The sequence below is a fragment of the Brassica rapa genome, chromosome A03 (genome assembly GCF_000309985.2).
Source record: "Brassica rapa cultivar Chiifu-401-42 chromosome A03, CAAS_Brap_v3.01, whole genome shotgun sequence".
Taxonomy (NCBI): Eukaryota; Viridiplantae; Streptophyta; class Magnoliopsida; order Brassicales; family Brassicaceae; genus Brassica; species Brassica rapa.
In genome coordinates this window covers 36,052,920-36,073,582 of record NC_024797.2, presented here as the reverse complement: position 1 = coordinate 36,073,582, position 20,663 = coordinate 36,052,920, and the positions used below count along the sequence as shown (strand labels likewise).

The window sequence follows — 20,663 nt, the reverse complement described above, 5'->3', positions numbered from 1 at the left end:
TGTGACATGAACTTATGAGTTTTGAGATTATTGTTAGAGTTTAAGTTTTTGAGTGAGTTTTCTTAAGCTAATAAAGAAGTTATTCTTATAATCTTTGAGATTCATAAACGCGTTAGAACAATAGCGCCTCTGCCAATGCCAATTGAAATCGCTTAAGTTTGGTTGTTAGTGTGCTTGCAGCTTTTGTCAGGTCGTAAGAGGTTCCGTGTAGGGCGCAGCAGCGTTTTGAAACCCGACCTTCGGCGTCTCAGGTGGGCTTGTACAGTTGGGGATCCGATTGCTTTCCACATGTATGGGGTTCCTAGACTTCTCTCTCCTTTGGTCGCCTTTGTGCTATAACGACAATGAAGAATACAGACTTGACCAGATCATCGATAACTAGCTATTTCAGGCGACATCTCGGAACTTTGGCATCAAAGGCAATAAAGTAAAACCCACGTTTCCGGGGTTAACGTCAATAGAAGAGCACGGTCATCGGTAATCTAGTGATTTTAGAACGGTCTAGCAGAACATGCCGGATAGTTGGTGATGCAAAACTAGATTTGTAACCATTTTATCTAGATTATATTGTTTGACTCCTGTTTGTATTTAACATTGATTCCCGGTTAGGAATTTTAATTATATATATATATAATTTTCTTTTAAAACAAAGGGAAATAAACCAATTGAAGTGCACAAAGAGAGCCCCAAAAGGAAAATGCCAAATGAATTTAACTCATAAAGAAGAAAGAGGGTAGGGGTCCACTGTAGATGTGCTCACATACATGCTCCACGAACTTCTGTTTCTTTTACTTTATTTTATTTTCCTTGAATGAATATTTGTATGACCATCACACATATTTTCTAACATTTATTAGATTGTATTTCTCCTCTTTTGCGCCTATAAATAGCAATCCTCTCTCATTCCCTCAGGTACTCTCACATCATCACACAACTGGCTACTTCAAACAAAGACTTTCCAAGACGAGAGATATAAAGAAAGAGAGATCATGGAGCAGACCATTAAGTTTCCTGTTGTAAACTTGTCCAAGCTCAATGGTGAAGAAAGAGACCAAACCATGGCTTTAATCAACGATGCTTGCGAAAATTGGGGTTTCTTTGAGGTACAAATATTAACATGTGTTCAATATATATATTTGTTTTAGTAATATATCAGCTTTTAAGTTTATATACTTAAAATAAAAAGATCTCCTCTGGTTTTGCATCAATCGAGTTCTTCTTTCAGCCCCGATCGCAGAACAAGATTGCTGATTCAATAGCCAAAAATGCTCTTTCTTCTTCTCTGTTTGTGTAATGGATCCTGGAATTGGGCCACCGTTTTTAGGCTCATTTCCCTTTCTTTTTACTAATGAAAAGTCAGTGACAAAAAAAAAAAAAAAAAGTTTATATACTTAATGGTAATGTGGATCTTTTTGTTTTCAGATAGTGAACCATGGGTTACCACATGATTTGATGGACAACGTTGAGAAGATGACAAAGGAGCATTACAAGAAATCAATGGAGCAGAAGTTTAACGACATGCTCAGGTCCAAAGGTTTGGAAAAGCTTGAGACAGAAGTTGAGGACGTCGATTGGGAAAGCACTTTCTACCTTCGTCACCTTCCTCAATCCAATCTCTACGACATTCCTGATATGTCTGATGAATATCGGTACACTTTTTATTTATTTATCAATATTACACAACTCTTTTTTTGTTCAACGTTAAAAAAAACAACTTCAAATCACAATTTATATTTCTTTAAAGGGAAACTTTACCTCTTTTACCTGGGATTAAAACGGAAGTTATGATATTTTATTAGCTAAAATTACTTTTTCTTTGTTGGTTGATAAAAAACAGTTTTATTGAAACTTTTTCTTTTGGAACTTCTAATTCTTTTTATTGTAATGTAAAGGTTGAAACAATAATTAAAAAAGAAAAGACAATTTTTTGAAAGCAGCATACTGAAAGATTGCTTTTTCTTGGAGTAATAGTGAATAATATCCCAACGAAATACTAAAAATGTTTCAAAATTTTGCAGGACGGCCATGAAAGATTTTGGGAAGAGATTGGAGAATCTTGCAGAGGATTTGTTGGATCTACTGTGTGAGAATCTAGGGTTAGAGAACGGGTATCTGAAGAAAGTGTTTCATGGAACAAAAGGTCCAACCTTTGGGACTAAGGTGAGCAATTATCCACCTTGTCCTGGACCAGAAATGATCAAAGGTCTCAGGGCCCACACTGATGCAGGAGGCATCATCTTGTTGTTTCAAGACGACAAAGTCAGTGGCCTCCAGCTTCTCAAAGATGGTGATTGGATCGATGTTCCTCCACTCAACCACTCCATTGTCATTAATCTTGGTGACCAACTCGAGGTATGATATGTTCACACAATATTTTCAAAATATCTTTTGCTTTAGTCCTCGTTGTATGATATTGAAGTCTGATTTTGGTTTAGTCCTCGTTGTATGATATTGAAGTCTGATTTTGCTTTAGTCCTCGTTGTATGACAAAATTTGTTTTCATGTTGAAGTCTGATTTTGGTTTAGTCCTCGTTGTATGATATTGGGCAAAATGGTTTGTATATGATATAACCGAATTAAACAAGAATGACATTTGAAATCTTTAATGGGTTCGTAACATATTTAGGTGATAACCAACGGCAAGTACAAGAGTGTGATGCACCGTGTGGTGACTCAAAAAGAAGGGAACAGAATGTCTATTGCATCGTTCTACAATCCTGGAAGCGATGCGGAGATCTCTCCAGCTTCATCACTCGCCAGCAAGGAAACCGAATACCCAAGCTTTGTGTTTGATGACTACATGAAGCTTTATGCTGGGGTCAAGTTTCAGCCTAAAGAGCCACGCTTTGAGGCGATGAAGAATGCTACTGCAGTTACAGAACTGAACCCAGCCGCATCCGTAGAGACTTTCTAAAAACGGAGTTGAGAGTTTAAGTGAAGCAAAGAAAGAAAGAAGATGGTTTGTTTTGTGTGTTTACGTGAATAAGTTAAGACTGAGATTAGTGTTGATATAATTAATAATCTGGTTGATTAATTGTTGTTCAATGGTGTGTTTAAAGTGTGTAATGTTTATGTTTATGGAAGATAATAATATTAATATGAGTAATTGTTCTAATAGTTTTAAGAAAGATTTACACCTTGGGTCACTTTTACTTTTTTATATTTCACTCTAGGACATTTTTAACTATGGAGGTAGTTTCTACTAGCTAAAACCTAAGAGCATGATTAACCCACAAACTTCATTGGGTCTCTTAATGAATATTTTACTAATTTAATGTAATTAAAAACTTTGTTTAAGAAACACATTGATTTATACCCTCAACGGTAGTTTCTTATTTAGGGGTTCTTAAAAAAATGTTGTTTTTTGTTACTAAAAAATACAAGACCAAATCATGAGAATCATCATCATTCTGAATATAGCTAGAAAATAAATTACAAGTCTTCATGAGAATCAACCAAAGACTCAACTGGAAGAACAAAACTCAACTAGTACTCACCGCTGTTCCCGTACAAGATAGCTGATGTCGGATGCTCAATTGCTTCATCGAAGTTTCCTTCAGAGAGAGCCTCCATGGCTTTGCCTTTAGCTTCTTGAGCAGCTTCACGGTTCTCATCAGTAACTTCCCCTGAATGATGCTCCCAAAGAAAAGCTATGTATCAATCGCAACACACACAACCCAAAGCTTGACATAATCAAAACTCATATGCTTCAAAAACATCCCAAACGTTAATGAGAATGACAAATCATAAACTTTCCAAGTTTTGGAGTTGGTAGTGAATGTTACCTTGTACTTGCTTCTGTTGCTCAGATAAAGTGGCTTTACCAGCCATCTCAATGATCTCTTCTGCATCAGCCTACAATGCGAATTGATCATATGAGAAACTACAAACTACATGTACGGAGAGGAAGCGACTCATTGAGATTTAATCAGTTTCATATGTTCTAAGTACATGCTTTACCAATGCCACAAGCTACAAACAGAGTGACACATGGCTAACACAGGAAGCATTTTATATGGTAGTGACTAAATCATGAACACGAATCGAACATTCTTCGTACCCAACATCGAAAAACCCATATCAAAGAGGATATTCAGAAGAAGAAAAAGTTATCGAAAAGAGATTTAGTTCACCTGCTGAAATTAGCAAACGCAATTCTTGTTTTCTTCCCCTCCCTGTAGAATCAAAGAACAGAGAAGAAGATGAATCGCAAGTGCAGAGACAGATCATAAAAATTTCAACTTTCTTCATAGTTGATGAAACCCAGAGAAAGAGAGCTTAAGCCCAGATGCAAACTCAGAGGTCTTGGCAGAAGAGAATTACAGAGGAGGGAGAGACGAAATCAACTCACATGGATGCAAAGAAAGAGAGGAGAGATGAGAGAGAGAGGATGAGACTTTGACGCGTGTCCCATAAGCCACGTCTCTTCCTTCCCTTAATTAAGCGACGTTTCTTCTGTTAAAAAGTAATTTTCTTTTTTTTTTAGATTTAATTAAATCACCAATTTCACTTAAGACCTTCTTTAAGAACGATCCATAATCATGGTCTAAACTATCTTTTATTCAGTTAGCTTTTTGCCAACTAATGAGATCCATTATCTTCTCTCTTTTCTTCTTCTTCTTCAAGAATTTAACTTTTCAAAAATGATTGGTTCCCAGATTAAATTTTAGTTTAATTGAATACATGTGTTAAGGAGAAAAGAGCATGGAGGTGGTTTGGCGAGTCGAGTTGGAGAGAGTCGATCCAATAAGAGTTAGGTGAAGCTCGCCACGGTGGAGGGAGTCATCTCGATACGATCCAGTGATTTAATATTTGCCTTTTTTCCAGCGAGAGTCATGATAGGTTCACTCCGGCGAAATACTTATTTGGACCATCGGATGAGCGCTCATCCTTGAAAATCTTTCCTCGTCGGGGTTCATAATCAAGTCGCGGCTGTGCTCCAATATCACCGGTGTGACTTCAGTTCGAGCCGTGACAGACTGTCTTGAAGCTCCGGAGTAGTCGCTTCTCGCCGTCACGGCCATCTTTAGATCTAGAAGCTCAAAAGCTCCTTCAATGGTGGATTTTTAATTATTTTCACAATTGGTCGTCATAACTTCTATCTGTTTACAAATTAGCCCCAAACTTTGCACTTTTAGAAACATCTTTTCCAATCAGCCTAAACTTTCAGATTCTGTATTTCAAACCTCTCAGTAATTTTACTAGTTGTCCTCAGAATCTTAGATGGCTTTATTTCGGCCCATAAACTTTATATTATGCATAAATATCCTTTTGATTTTTTTTTAAACTTTGAGTTGTGCATTCTAAACCTTGTCAAATACAAATGTACAAATATATACACTGTATACATGGACCATTGTACATAAGTTAGATTCTTCTTCACTAAATTAAGATATGACAAAGTTTTATTTTTGCAAATAACATTCTACACCATATCAAATGCAAATGGACAAATATATGCCAAAGTTTTATTTTATAAATAAGTCAGATTTTTTCACTAAAGTAAGATGGTAAAAACTACTAAAATCATGAAATATTAAGACGGAGCTAATAGATTTGTCTAAAATTGAATTAAATTAAGATGAGAAAAACGATTATAAAAGAGAAAAAGATACTCTAATCTATCTAAATGAAATCTAAAATGTATTCAACAAATTTATCAGGTGTACAAGTTAATCGATGTACATGTGAGACTTGTGAGTCGTTGTACATGTGGATAGTAAATATTTTGTGTACACTTGATCATGTACATATAAATTATAAATAGAAACACACATATGTATGTACATATAAATATAAAATATTACAAAAGTTATTATAAATTGTGCAATGTACACAAGAACTGATATACATGTGGTTTTATGGACGTAGAAATTTGTACACATTGACAATTGGGGAATTCGCCAAAACTAACCCACAACTTGATTTTAACCCTAAACATATACCCAAACTTGAATCAAATGCAAAACTAACCTAAAAGCCTTGTGAAATTACAGCTCAGCCCCTTGTGACCAAATAAAAAAACAGAAGCTATTTTTACGAATATAACCCTAGTAAGTCGTCTGAGATGTTGGAAGTCGTCTGGACAACTTCAAAGTAAGTCTTCTAGTGTAGCTGATCTTAAAAATAATTTATAAATTTTTTAAAAAATATTTTGATAAGCGAAAAATTAAAATCATGTAATTATAAACAATTTTAAGTGATATAAATTAAAATATAACAAAATTGAATTGTTTTCAACATAGATGAGTGTAGGTAGTGAATCATGGTATTCTTTGGTCTAGAGTTTGGCAACATATGTTGTAGTATTGTATGTATTCTTAGGGTTAGATTTTGGAAAGCTTGAATGTTTCTTGAAAACTTAAATTTTTACCTATACATGTTTATTTTTGTGTATAGTAAACACTTTTGAAGTTTAATTTGATTTTATGAAGTGTTTAGTTAGTTAATTAAGTTTAGAGGTTATGTTTAGGGTCTAGACGACTTACATTTCAGTCGTCTGGTGAAAAAATTAAAACAGACGACTTACATGTAAGTCGTCCAAATATTCCCGCCTAAAATTTTTTTAAAAATAAATTTTTCCGCTTAAATAATTTAAACCAGACGACTTACTTGTAGGTCGTCTGGAAAGTCTTCTATTTTAGGTTTCCGCTAAAAATATTTTAATTTCCCGCTAAAAATATTAAACTCTTGTGGACGACTTACAAGTACGTCGTTTAAATCAAAAATATTTAACCTAATTGGATTTTTTGTATCCCTATATAAAAAAAAATTACACATTCTCTCTCCTCTTATCAAATGCCTGCAACAAAAATGTAATGTTCATCATTCTAAAATTCTTCAATCTCTCTCTTATCTATTTGACTTGAAAACACCAAACTTTATATGAATTTTTCAGTTTTGTCTCATGTATTTCTTACTAATCTATCTCTTTTGCAGGTTTTTAATCAGATGGTACTCATCTTCCACTAATTTAAAAGTAGATCTATTAATTTTATAAATGTATTTTTGTGTGTTTTATAAAGGTACATTTATCTAATCTTCCACTCATTTTCTCTATTTTTAAGTCATTTGAACGTTTTTGGATATGCAGGTTTTTCAGATCTAGATTTGAAGTCCAGATGACTTCCATGAAGTCTCCCTTTCATAATAGATCTGAGCGTTTTGGTAAGTTTTTATGTCTGATTTTTCTTCATTTGGTAACTTCTTGTTGTATAAAGTTCTTACATTTTTCCCAAACTAAAACTCTCCAAACCCACTCTAATCTCTTTGACTTGAAAACACCAAATTTTATATGAATTTTTCAGTTTTGTCTCATGTCTTTCTTACTAATCTATCTTTTTTGCATGTTTTAATCAGATGGTACTCATCTTCCACTCATTTAAAGGTTGATTTATTAATTTTAGATATGTATTTTTGTGTGTTCTATAAAAGTAGATTTATCTAATCTTCCACTCATTTTTTTCTTTTTTTAAGCCATTTGAACATTTTTGGATATGCAGGTTTTTCAGATCTGGATTTGATATGCAGGTTTTTCAGATCTGGAAGACTTCTGGGACGACTTACCTGTTAGTCGTCTAAAATATAATGCACTAGAAGACTTCCAGGAAGTCTTCCAAACTACTTCCACTTCAGTCGTCTGGACTTCCTGAAAGTCGTCTGGACTTCCTGGAAGTCGTTTGGACATCCTAAAAGTCGTCTAGACTTCCTGGAAGTCTTCTGACAAAGTCTTCTTCCATATCAAGTGGAGTCCAAGCTTGTCTTTGTAGAGGAATAATTTATAATAGTTTTGTTTGTGGTCTGTTTTATGAATTGCATTTCTACTCTTTTAGTTGTGAATTTTTTGTAAAATCAGTAATAATGTTTCCCAAGATGTAATACATGTGCTAACAATGTGTTTACATATTTACAAATCAATGAAATAATAGACTTCAGTAGCCTTTTTTTAATCTCTGGATTTCTCATATGCAATAATAAACTCCAATGGCATTTTTCTCATCTTAATAAACAAGAATGTTGGTAGCTTCATATTGATACAACATTTTAAGAAGCATTTTAACCCTTCTTCCAACTCATAACAATAATCATCATTATTGTCTATAACAATAATACTTAAGAGCTGGAAACAAACAATAGTAACTAGTCAAAGCATATCATATTTTTTATAAGTTTGCGTTGAAAAACTTAGTCAAATTTAGTAAAATTAAGAGAGAGAACATATTTTGTAAATATGAGTTTTACATATCTTGAAATTACTTATCACTCTTAAAAATCCAAGTTATTCAAAAACTAATGTAGAAGACTTAAAAACTAGCGGAGAAGACTTCCACGGAAGTCTTCTCGGATCAGTTAGAAACTTTAATTAACGTGAATGTTGGTAACCTCATAAATATCACCAATTAAGTTATAAATTTTATTCAATAGCCCAAATATTCATTAATAAACATGAATTAACAAGAAAATATTAAAAAGTCTTTATAGTTTTAGAGAAAATGCAAGTTTATTAAACATTGAAGCAGACGACATCCACGGAGGTCATCTAGTAGACTTCCAGAGAAGTTGTCCATTTAGGGTCGACGCGAACGACTTCAATCTAAGTATTCCAGATGAGTAAAATATAAGTCGTCTGGTCAATGCAGAGGTTATTTTTACAATTGACTTTGAAATCTGTTATTTGAGACGACTGAAAAATAAGTCGTCTACTTTTATTTGGTTAAAAAAAAACTCCAAAAAGCTAGACGACTTACATTTCAGTCGTCATAGGTTAGTTTTGTATTTGACTGGATTATTTCAGAAGTTTGACTTTCCTGGACGACTTACATTTCAGTTGTCTCGTGAAAATTAAAATATCAATATTTTTTTTAAAACTAGACGACTTACAATTAAGTCGTCACAGGTTAGTTTTGCAATTGAAAAAAACTTCAATATTTAATTATATATAGACGACTTACAATTCAGTCGTACGTCAGAAGACTTACTTGTAAGTCGTCCAGGATTTACGAGGTTTGACCAGAATCTCGGAATAAAATCATGGACGACTTACATGTAAGTCGTCGGGTGGATGATTGAATTGTAAGTCGTCTGTGTATAATTAAATATTGAAGTTTTTTTTTCAATTGCAAAACTAACCTATAACGACTTAATTGTAAGTCATATAGTGTTAAGAAAATATTGATATTTCAATTTTTAACAGACGACTGAAATGTAAGTTGTCCGGGAAAGTCAAACTTCTGAAATAATCCAGTCAAATGCAAAACGAACCTATGACCACTGAAATGTAAGTCGTCTAGGTTCTTTGGAGATTTTTTTTGTAACCAAACAATATCAGACGACTTAACTTTCAGTCGTCTCAGAAAACAGATTTCAAAGTCAATTGCAAAAATAACTTCTGCGTTGACCAGACGACTTTCCATGTAAGTCGTCTGACGAACAGATCTGGAAAAAAATTCGATTTCATACCTTAAATTGGTGAGATAACTTCCTTAGCACACATAAGGCTTCTCCAAGCACACAGAATCTCAAACGAAAGTGACCCACCCAGAATCGTTAGCTTCTATGACTTTATGAACCATACAAAATGTAAAATCAAAATGTTGGGTTTCTTAGCTCAATGTGGAGAGAAATTGAGAGATATGTTGTGTTTAGTTCATAAAAATGGAAAAAGAAGAAGGGTAACTCGATTTTGAGAGCATTAAGAGCTTCAAATTGGTTGTTCATGGTGGTTAGGGTATTGATGACAAATGCAATCTTGTAATTACTTGAAGATGATGAGGGTGAGAGAGTAAAAATGTCATTTTTGAAAGAAAAAAATTGATGGTATTTTCGTAAATTATATAAACTTGTGGGGTGAATAGGACAAAACCAATTTAAAAAAAAAGGTTAGTTTTGTGTTTGACTTTAAGTTATAGGTTAATTCTGCAAAAAAACCCTTGACAATTCCTTGTGTATACTTGTAACAATTTCAATCTTTTGTTTGATTTGTATAATCACTACTATTTTCTTAATTCACTCCACGTATACATGTACACATATGGAGTACAATACCATGTAATATACCCTTCTTTATATGTATAGAAAGCAAAAAAAATATTGGCAAAAAAACATCATAAAGTGCTGTACATGTATATAACTTGATACATTGGTAGCTTGATATAGATATACACCTTTTGATATAGATAGCTTGATATGTTGTACATGTAGATAGACATGCAATGTAGTACACATGTACACACATCTTTGTGTACACCACCACATAGTACACCTCTACTGCCATCACATTTCATTATATGTACACAAATCAAAATCAATTCTCAATACAAAGAGTATCACTTACAAACAAAATCATTCGTCTTAGTATACATTATCGATATCTTAGTATACATTATCTATCTAAAAAAATCAAAAACATCCCAAAATATCATGCACACACGTGTTTTATATGCACAGACGTACACATCTTCCATTGTATCATGTACATATAAATATACAAGGAATAGACTTTGTTTTTGAAAATCATGTTTATCCACATATACAAAAAATCATACGTAGAGAAAACTTTGTTTACCATCGAATTTGTTTATGAATATCTCATCATCGTACACAAGAAAATCAAGATTTGCCATGACTTTGTTTAATATTTATTTTTAGGTCATCGACTTTTCATTTTAGGTCATTTAACGATTTATGTTGCATTTGGGTGTTAATCTTTGTATTTGCATAAATTTGGGGCTAAATTGGATTGTAACTGTGCAAAACAGGAAGTTTTGAGGTAAAATTGTAATTATTCTAAAGATAAAGGACCGGTCCTGCAAATATCAGGAACTTGATTTAGGAATGGATCCCTTCCTGGTCCGACAGCTCGATTTCCCTCCGGTGTGATTCGTTGACGGTCGTAGACGAGCAGTAGGTCACGGAGACGATTGAGCCGGGTTGAATAGGAGACCCGCCGCGTTGGTGACTCATTATTCGGTGTTGGATTGCTTAGGAATGAGCCGGTGAAGACGAGGGGTTTCAGACGCTCATGGAGGAAGGCACTACAGAGGTGAACGAGTCACCGACTTGAAAACGCGGAAGAAAACGAAACGAGACGGCGAGGAAGTCATGACCCAGCACTGACGGGGACGACCAGAGTTTATCTTCGACGAGAGTTTTTCTCCGATGAGAGCTTGTCTCCGACAAGAGCTTCTCTCCGACAAAAGCTTGTCAACTTCCTCTACATCACATGGAACAACGAGAACAAAGATCTAAGTCGGAGATGGAGGGAAATCACAGTTAACCGGAGGTTCAACGAGTGGGTTCTGGTGGAGGAGAAACTTGAAAATAAAAAAAATAAACAAACAAAAATGTTTACTCGACAAAGCTACAGAGATAAAGTGTCGTTTGTTGTCCGCTGGAAAAGAAGAAGACTATGGCGGAGGAGGGTTGTTTTGGTTGGTCGGACAAGAGTATAAAGTACGAACTTTACAGAAAGAAAATGAATTAAAGTGGAGGAGAGAGTGAAACAAATATTAAAAATAAAAAATATAGACGAAAACAAAAAGAATGAACTAGACTTCGCTGTAGTTACGCTTAGTTAGAGAAAAGTACCTCAAGAGCAAGAAATGCTCTACAATGTAATAAAAAGTCACAAAGTGACTTAAAGTGTAAATCACTCTAGTTTTTATGTTTATCATCACATCAGCTCTCTGTTTCAAAAATCAGAACTTAATGTTGATAGAAGCTAAAGAAGCTTTTGTCTTAAAAGCTTTTAAAAAACATACACAAAGACAAACAAACAAACACACAAAGAATGTTGGAAAACCAATTATTCAAGTTTCCTCTCGGACACAGCTATCGAGGAGCTGTCTCTGCCTTTGTGATACGCCCTAAATTGAAGGATCTCTCTAAGGTTGGTGGATTGCATAAGCCTTGCACCGAATGAGCTAGAAAGCACAAACGATCAAGGGATGTGGATCGAATGGTGATACAAGAGGTGCAGAAAGTCTCTTGATACTATCAACTTCTAAGCCCAAAGATATGACTCACTCCGACGACTCAGAAGATAAGATGTTCGATGAAGAACAAATGATTCAACAAGTTAAAAAGAAAAGTTTCTATTAAAAAATTGAATGATTAAAACAATACAATAACAAGCCTTTATATAATAGGCTGTGGAAGAAATAAATAGTCTAGTCAATCCTAGAAACTATAAAGCTCTTATAACCATAAAGACTTGACTAGGAATATTGACTTGACCAAAGACCAAGACTGTTGACCGAATATTGAAAGTTTTGGTCGCAGAACTCTTCGACTGGTTCCGTCCTTTTGCATGGTTGCAGATCTCAGAATTACCGTCAGATTGATATATTATACGACCATGACTTGTATTTTCTTGGTGGGCCTTTCTTGGACGGCCTTTCTTGGACAAATCCAAACACTGATTTCTTATTGAAAATAAGGCCTTCACGTTATGCATCAAGCCCATTAGCTTCTCTCGGTCCATAAAATGCCCATTATGCCAAGCTATGATCAGTTGCTTAGCTGGTTTGTACCTTAAGCTCCTCGTTGAGACATAGTTGTTGACCTGGGTCGCGTCACTTTGGTTCTCAATGCCAGCGGCGATGGAGCTCGCCGGCATCACCTCCGTTCCTGTTCTCGAGTGCTTCTATTCATTCTCTGCTGCAACTCTATTTTTCTCTTTGCCGTTGTCAAGTTCTACTCTCCGGATCTCACCGGCACGGCTCTATTCTCTGGGGATTCTTTGACAGTCTGCTCAAGCTTCAGCTCCGCTAGCCACTCCCTCTACTTTGTCTCCTCGGTGATCTTGCGCGCCAGCTCTGTGAGCCGCATCGCTTCAAGGTCCCTCACGATGGTTTACAGATCTAAGAGTTCTGATGGCGCTGAGCATCTATTCCATACCATTTCAGCGAGGAACACCCTCTACTCTGTCTCCTTGGTGATCTTGCGCACCAGCTTTGTGAGCCGCATCGCTTCAAAGTCCCTTGCGATGGTTTTCAGATCTAAGAGTTCTGATGGCACTGAGCATCTATTCCAAGCCATTTCAGTGAGGAACACCCAAAATGAACGTTATTTTCCAAACCCAGACTTAAGGGCTTTGATTCTACCTCTACAAGATATGTATGTTGATGCAACGGTCTTGGTGGAAAAACAAATTGTCTCCATGGTTGCTTCTCTCCAATACGCAACAAACCGAAGTCTCGAGGACTGGCTTTTTATTGTCAAAAATATTGGTGGTGATTGGCTCTGGGGATATCCATTTTTCACCTATGCGCTTTCTCTGTTCTTATCGACCGGATCTGGTACCATGTGTATACGGGGCTCCACTTCTTAGATTGCGACCAGATTGGTATTCACGAAGCTCGACCATCATCTCCATGACGTTAACATCTTCTTTTGGTGATTGTCTCTGGTATTCCGGAAAAGAACCTGCTCTTCTTTCGACTTATATCGCCGTATGCTCCGGATATCAATCTTATATGATCTTGTGCTCTTCAGTCACAAATTAATCGTCAGACATGTGTTTGTGGGGTTCCAAGCTCAACCTGGCAGCAAGACCCCAACGATCAATGAGGTACAATCACTACTCTACTCGGCATTGTGAAGATGACTCACTCTCCATTGTTGTACGAGTGTATATTCCCATCAATCGAACCATTCATATTAGGTTTAGAACCACATGTGTTTCTCCTTGGTGCAGTCGTTGGATTTATTCCAAAAATGTCAAGTCAAGTTCATCATCAGAGGTCAACCCCGACAAGATCGATTCTCAAATAAATATCAACATTTGGTCGGAGTTTATTGAAACTTGAAGATTGCAGTCCCTTGGCATTTTTCCTTGCAAAAAAGGCTAGCCAAACTTCCTCATGCCGGTGCCATGAGAGATCCTTTTCTACTCTCCTCCTTATTGTAGGAGTGCATCTTTATACCAGTACTCCTCTCAATAAGAGGTATTTGACTCGTGGCCTCAGAGCCAATGAGCATTGTTGCTTTCCTGACAGCTTGATATCTTGTGTGATGGTTCGTTTCGGACCGGAAGATACAACGAGAATCATCCTGTTAAGACTCGAGGTTGTGAAGCATTCAACGTCACGACTTAAAGTGACTATTTCAAAGTCTGAAGATTTCAAAGGACCCAATACTTTCTCCATGAGGTTACTTGCGAGTGGCTCTTTTGATATCAATTTCGACCCTTTATCAAACTTAGCTAAGTTCTCTATCTTTAGTTTGATTTGTTCTTAAATTCCCTAAAAAGATGGCACATTATATGTTTGATGTTGCTTGTATCCATGTAAACATTAAAGTATGAATGAAAAATATGTAGTGTTACGAAAAAAAAAACAAAGAATGTTGGAAACTTAAACAGAGTTGGCAAATGTATTAAGTAATTTCCCTAAAAATTAATCACCTTGAGGTGTACAAGAAACACAAGAAAAATTATTCAAGTTTGAATCATAAGTCCATCAAGAACATAAGTTATACGTACGAAAGATTCCATCGTCCCACACCTCTGAGGTTCGTTTTCCAGTCACGCAACCATGCATTAAGCAAGATTCGGTTTAAGTTTATAGCTCGTGCAGAGCAATCTTGGCTAGAAGCTAGTCATACATGTGTTTGGAGAGACATTCAAGAGAAACGCAACTAAAATCAAGTTACATTCAAGAGAGAGAGAGAAAAAAAACTTTTCTCTCTAGGGTCTCTTCCCTCAACTCCACGTAACCCTAGAACCACCACCACTTTTCTCTAGCGACCGGTGACCGGAAGCTCTCCAGCTCCGGTCGCCACCCCCGGCCACTCCATTCTTTAGCCTCTTTCCTTAGCCTCCTCTTCCCACCCTCTTCCTCTTCGCACGATTGTCTGGACTTCCACCGGATTCTCGGGTGAATCTAACCGAGCACTGTACGTGTGTATAGCCTCTCTAGATCATCAGCGAGGAGTGGGTCTGTAGGGGAGCTTAAAGAGCCTTCAAAATCGGTCATGGCCTTTCAATCAGAGCAGATCTGGGTCAGATCTGACCTTGCCATAGTCAGAAAGGATGGTGAAGCGTCGCTGCCTCCTCCGTCCCTCAATGGCACCGGCTTGTACCTGTAAGATTGGCTGGTTCTTCTTTTCAAGGACTCAGTCTTCCGAGCATATTGGTCAAGGATGACCCATCGACTACTGTCCAGGTTCATCCGAACCAGATGGGTGCACGGCGGTAAGGAGAAGGACACACGCGGGACTGTCCGGATGGTCCGCTGGGTGAGAATGCATGTCCATCTTTGGGTTCTTCACGACCCAAGCTAAGTCTGGCTCGACTATTGTCTTTAGAATGTCGAGATGGTCGGGAAAGACGAGCTCTGGTAGGGTCAGTTCGGTTGCATGGTTGTGGTTCCAGTCGAAACTATTTCGGACGTACGCGGGTTGATCTGGTACACGGCGCGGTTAGTCTGATTGATACGGTCGGATGGGCGAACCTGGGTTGAATTGTTCAGAACGTCCTGATCTCCATGCTGAGCTGGTTCCATGTATTGATCCATCGACTGGGGCGCATTATTCCCTCCCTCTTAAAAAAGATTTGTCCTCAAGTCTGGAACATTAAAAGGAAAAGGATTATAAGCAGAGGAATCATATTCAGAACATTGCTCACCTTTAGTTTGGTCCGGTTTTTGAATGGAAGAAGATCTTTCTTAGTTTGCTTGATGACCACGATTTTGTTCTTCATCTGGCCCTTCCTGTATTGACACAAAGCTTCGAAGACCAAGGTCATATGCACCAATATCAAGATCATTCAAAGGACCAGAAAATTCATTCTTGTTCAAAACGTTTTTAGAATCTTTTTCAAACTGAGAAATTAGTTCAAAACTACTTGGATTATCCGGTTGTAAAATGGTTAATTGCAAGCAAGATTCACCAGGAATTGATTCAGATTGAGAAGAAAAGAAGTTCTTATATTCACATGATTTCAAACATGCCATTGGCTCATGTGCATAGTCATCAAAAATTGGCAATAGGTCTGAAAATTCTTCATTTTCTAGCTCGGTTTCAACTTTGTCATTCTCCAAAGTCACCAACGGTTTCTGGTTTTGGCACTTGTTAGCATAATGACCGATCCTATGGCATTTGAAGCACCTGGTAGAATGAGATTTGCTTGTGGTTTTCACAACTTTGCTTTTATCAAAAGAAAACACATTACTTTTCAAATCAGAATTTGAAAGAGAAGAAAAATTACATTGATGTTTTGGTGCAGAAGAAGTGTTGGTGTTTCCCTTCTTTTTGAGTTGCTGAATAGCAAAAATTGCCTTGTGCAACATCTTCTCCAAACTGGCATACGTCTGAAGCTCGTTCCGATCAAGCATATCACAGTTGCTTCTCTTGGCTTTGGTGAAGGGACGATCACCATTTCTGTCTTCTCATCATCATCTAACCTGTTTTGTCTCTTCCTTTGGTTTCTTTGTTTCTGCAAACGAGAAGAACAAGGAGCTGCGGGTTCTGGCTGGTGCGAAGCCTTCTCTTAATGACCTCAACGTGCAATGTTGGAAGGTGCATACCTCGCCTAAGATAAGATTGTTCTTGTAGAAGGCTTTGTCGGATGCTCTCCCTGTATCAGAGCTGGTTATTGCGAGAGGTATGAAATGTGATGAAAGGTGTCGGGTCGCTGGGAGAGAAGGTGAATCTATCAATCATGTTCTGTTCCAGTGTGATATAGCGAGACAGAACTGGGCGCTTTCGTACATCCCTATGCCGCCGAAAGGATGGTTGGAGAGATCCATCTATGATAATATTTCTTATATGCTGTCGATGAGCAAGAATGTGAAGGTTGACCCTAACATCTCAAGGGCTTGGCCTTGGATCCTTTGGTTTCTCTGGAAGCATAGAAATGGCTTCATTTTCGAAGGAAAAAGCTTAACCCCCGAATGTTATTGTGAGCAAAGCGTATAAGGAAGCTGATGAATGGTTCATGGCTCAACAGATAGAGGGAAGAATGGAGATGGAGGAAGCGGTATGTCCGTTTGAAGCCTGCCCTCCATTCATTGCGCCTCCAAAAGATTGGGTGAGATGTGAGATAGGAATGGAGTGGTCTAGAGGGAGTTCATATACAGGTGCGGCTTGGATAGTTAAAAATGACGGTGGCAGTCCTACAGCACAGTAGAAGAGCTCTCCCTGCTGTTTCCACAGTATTGGAGGCTAAGCTTCAAGTCTATATGTGGGTAGTGGAAAGTATGAGATGTCTCAGATATCAAAAGGTGATATTCTCTTCTACTTTTGATGATCTGTCTGAAACGGTGGTTAAGCCTTGGCTGTGGCCGGCTCTGCAATTTGAAGCTTCAGAGCTAAGGAAGGAGTTGCAGGTTTTTGTATAGTGGGAATTGAAAGTGGAAGCTTTGGCTACGGTTAGATGTGCTTCTTTTATCGCGCAGAGTGTGGTTAACTTTGGGTTAACACAGTCCTATGTTGCCTCTGGTCATCCTCAGTGGTTGGACAAGTTCTTTGTAAATAAAAGAAGTATCTCTGGTCAATTAGAGTAGAGGAGGTATATTTTGTATGGTTATGCTGGATGTTGATGTTTTTTGGAAGGTTTAGCACTCTTGGTGGTGGTTAGAGACTGAATGGTTTTTGTGATCCAGATGGTATGTCATCTTTGATTTCGTATATCAGTCTCGTTTTCTATATATATATATATATATATATATATATATATCAATTTGAGTAAAAAAAAAACATGGAACAAAAATTATGAACTACCGATGCTAGCTAAGTAGATAGTAGATACAACTTTGCAATTGTAACTTCAAACCTATTGCATCAAATGAGAGGACCTTTTTAGAAAAAAAAACTTCTAACTTCAAGAGAGGATTTACAATGCCATAAAACAAATCTTATCCAATTTCAAAGGATTGTCTCTAGTACTGATTCAGAGTTACAGAAGCTGTTCTTGGAAGAATCTGAGGAAAAGTATTTTTGGCAGTGGGAAACTACGAGTAACCAATCATTTGCCCTAATCTCGTGAAGAGAGCTTGTTGTTCCTCCAAGGTAAGGTTCGTCAATATCTACAATAAAACATAATATGATTGAATTTGATTAGCTGCAAAAGAGAATCATCTAGCTCTGATAGAATAACATAGTCTAGCTTTGTATATGGAGAAGTTAAACTACCTGGTCCAGGATTTTGTCAACGGAAACGCTTTGGGAGACTATAAATGACTGGAGATATATGTAAGCAAATACTGCCATTACCATCTGTGACAATAGAAAAGGATAAAGTCTGTTTTGAGGAATATATAACAAGACCCTAACTATCTCTTGGTTCTTGATATCCACTAGTCCTTGGTTCCTCAGTGCAATGTTCTTTATCGACCATTTTACAGAGGAACAGTAGAAAAAATGTTACTGTTTCTGCCACTCTTTTTTTTTTTTTTGTGTTCTTACCAAAATCAATTCTGCTACTAGAAGAATTAATCATAAACTCAATTCATAAGAGTTACCTGGCAGTCCATTCTATCCGTGATCCCACCGTGTCCTGGAATACTATCACCAAAGTCCTGCCATTACAGAAGCAAAGGTTTTTTTTTAGATGTGTATCGTAATTGAAGCTTAGCTCATATTTGGTGATGATGGTTACAGACCTTGATTTTGAATGCTCTTTTAAACCCGCTGGCGAAAAACCCACCGAAAGGTGCTATGATCGATGCGAACAAACCGAGGCATAACGAATGCCACTGAACAGGGAGGACCTCCATTTCCTTCCAAGGAAACTGCAAAAGTATAGTACTAACAAGTTGACAAAGCGAATGCAAAATTTCTTCAAAGAAATGTAACAGTATACTAAAGCTTACCCATCCTGGAATCCACGCAGGTAAGGTAAAAGGTTCAGGCTTGAACAATGGATCCGCATCACATTGTAGCCAGCCAGTGGACAAATCCTGCAGAATGAGCAACAGATTTACTATAAGCTCCCTCAAAGATCAGTATCATTTTTTTCTTAAATCACTAACCTGCCTAGGGCATGTCAGCCATGGGAAACGACCCATAATATTAGCAAGCTGAAACAGAGCGAATACATAACATTTTCAGGCAGAGGGTGGGTGAAAAAAGTAATGAAATGACGTAGGAATTCTAAATGTGTTGAACTGGTGGTGGTAGAGGTAACAAATACTCACAAAAAATGCAGAGATGATAGTTGTGACAGAGGCTCCGATGAATCCTTCCCACGTTTTCTTTGGAGATAGCTTTATTAAGGGCGTTCTTCCAAAGAAGAAACCGAAAATGTAAGCGAAGATGTCGTTATAATTAAGGATGCTGGAAGAAGAAACCTGCAGTTAAAGCCATGGAAAGAAAAGAAAAGAAAAAAGCAGACGATCACATTTCGACAAAGAAGAAAAGAAAAACAGAGGGGCAAACAGAAGGAAAGGAAATGAGTGGCTTTTCAGCAAAAAGACTGAAAAGCATAAGATTGATTTCAAGTTCACAAATGTACCAGAAGATTCCTTCAAAAATGTTGGCAACAGTGAAGGAGGACTGAGTAAAGACGACAATCAAAATCATGTGGGTCCATGCATATTGGCCAAACTGGTACTTGTACATCTTCTTTTTTAGCGTCAGGATGAACCACATGAAACCTATAATATACAACAAGTAACAGATAGCCATATGGTATTTGATTAGGCCACTGACAAGCCGGTATAGGAACTGGTCAGCAGTGACAGTATTAGCCAACCGTTGACTAAGGATCCGGCCATACACGAAAAGCATGGCAGTGAAAAAGAAGTGCCAGCAGGAAGACGAGTTTAAGAACATTATACAGCGCCTGAGCCAATAATCTTTTTTTTTTCTTTCTTTACCAATTGAGGTGTTTGATTCCAGGGAGACATTTTTCCTCAGGCGCTTTCCTGAGGAGATTAAAGAGCTCTTTGGCCATAAAGATCTGGATGACAAGCACCATGGCAGTGATATAGAGATGGCCCATGTAGACAACCATGACGAACCCACCAATCATCCATATTGTCGAATATGTCCGGACCATGAAAGATTTGTACTTGTTTTGATCATTAACAAGGAGAGGGCTTGGGTTCCCATCATCAACAACAGCCTCCGCAGAGGAGGAGCGTTGTTGTTTTCGATGCCTAAGCCGCGTTGAAGGGGAGCTACTAACGTTACTCTCCTCTTCCATATCTTTCGCCTTATTAACCTCAAGAGGCGAACATCTGTGTCCAACAGAAACTTGAAACTGACTCATTTTGATTCGCCTAAATACCCTAATTTATGATTATATATGAAGGCGGCTGTGGATTTATCATACAAGCCCTTGGGTTCGATTCGATTCCATTCCATCAAATTTAAAGTTTTAATTCAGAAATAAATTCAACAAATAGAGTGAAGTGACGAATTCGAATTCAAAGTTTTAATTATTTTCGAGCATACCTCTTTCGCCGAGAACGAGGTTTTGAATCCAAAGGGATAGCTTTGGTTTTGAAGCGAAGATCGGAAGAAGAACACACTGAGCGACGAGAACGAAGAGATTTGCAGAGAGACCAAAGGAATATTATTGTGGAGATGGAGAGTAAAAGTAAATCAAAGCAAAGCCCAGTAGAAAGTATCAACAAGGAGAATTATTTTCCCTTTCTCTGGAATAGAGACTAGAGAGAGAGAGAGAGCACAAGGCTTTTTTTCTTTAAGAAAAAAACATT

At 37.2% G+C, this 20,663-nt stretch overlaps 3 protein-coding genes and 1 pseudogene across 6 annotated transcripts; 2 read left to right on the top strand and 2 right to left on the bottom strand.

Annotated features, from left to right (window-relative positions):
- The first annotated feature begins 840 nt into the window (after positions 1 to 840).
- Positions 841 to 3,124, top strand: LOC103848186 (1-aminocyclopropane-1-carboxylate oxidase). Its single transcript, XM_009125145.3, has 4 exons — positions 841 to 1,103; positions 1,423 to 1,649; positions 2,019 to 2,352; positions 2,627 to 3,124. Exons 1-4 carry the CDS (start codon positions 990 to 992, stop codon positions 2,912 to 2,914), a joined length of 963 nt encoding a protein of 320 aa, XP_009123393.1. The 5' UTR covers positions 841 to 989; the 3' UTR covers positions 2,915 to 3,124.
- A 222-nt stretch (positions 3,125 to 3,346) lies between these two features.
- Positions 3,347 to 6,062, bottom strand: LOC117132754 (FAM10 family protein At4g22670). Of its 4 annotated transcripts, none has more exons than XM_033287695.1 (4): positions 4,352 to 6,062; positions 4,134 to 4,175; positions 3,786 to 3,855; positions 3,347 to 3,626 (listed from the first exon to the last, which is right to left on the bottom strand). In XM_033287695.1, coding segments are annotated over exons 1-4 (258 nt in total). In that variant the 5' UTR covers positions 4,354 to 6,062; the 3' UTR covers positions 3,347 to 3,482. The 4 variants fall into 4 exon arrangements, 3 of the variants coding, with proteins under 3 accessions (XP_033143586.1, XP_033143585.1, XP_033143587.1); XM_033287694.1 differs by having other exon boundaries at positions 3,347 to 3,650; positions 4,352 to 6,060; XR_004456276.1 differs by having other exon boundaries at positions 3,793 to 3,855; positions 4,134 to 4,361.
- A 4,370-nt stretch (positions 6,063 to 10,432) lies between these two features.
- Positions 10,433 to 20,630, bottom strand: LOC103848188 (annotated as a pseudogene).
- Positions 14,974 to 17,578, top strand: LOC117132705. The gene is made up of 7 exons (XM_033287521.1): positions 14,974 to 15,083; positions 15,165 to 15,237; positions 16,555 to 16,794; positions 16,949 to 17,078; positions 17,155 to 17,327; positions 17,397 to 17,461; positions 17,554 to 17,578. The coding sequence occupies exons 1-7, from the start codon at positions 14,974 to 14,976 to the stop codon at positions 17,576 to 17,578; spliced, it is 816 nt and encodes a 271-aa protein (XP_033143412.1).
- Positions 20,631 to 20,663: the final 33 nt, after the last annotated feature.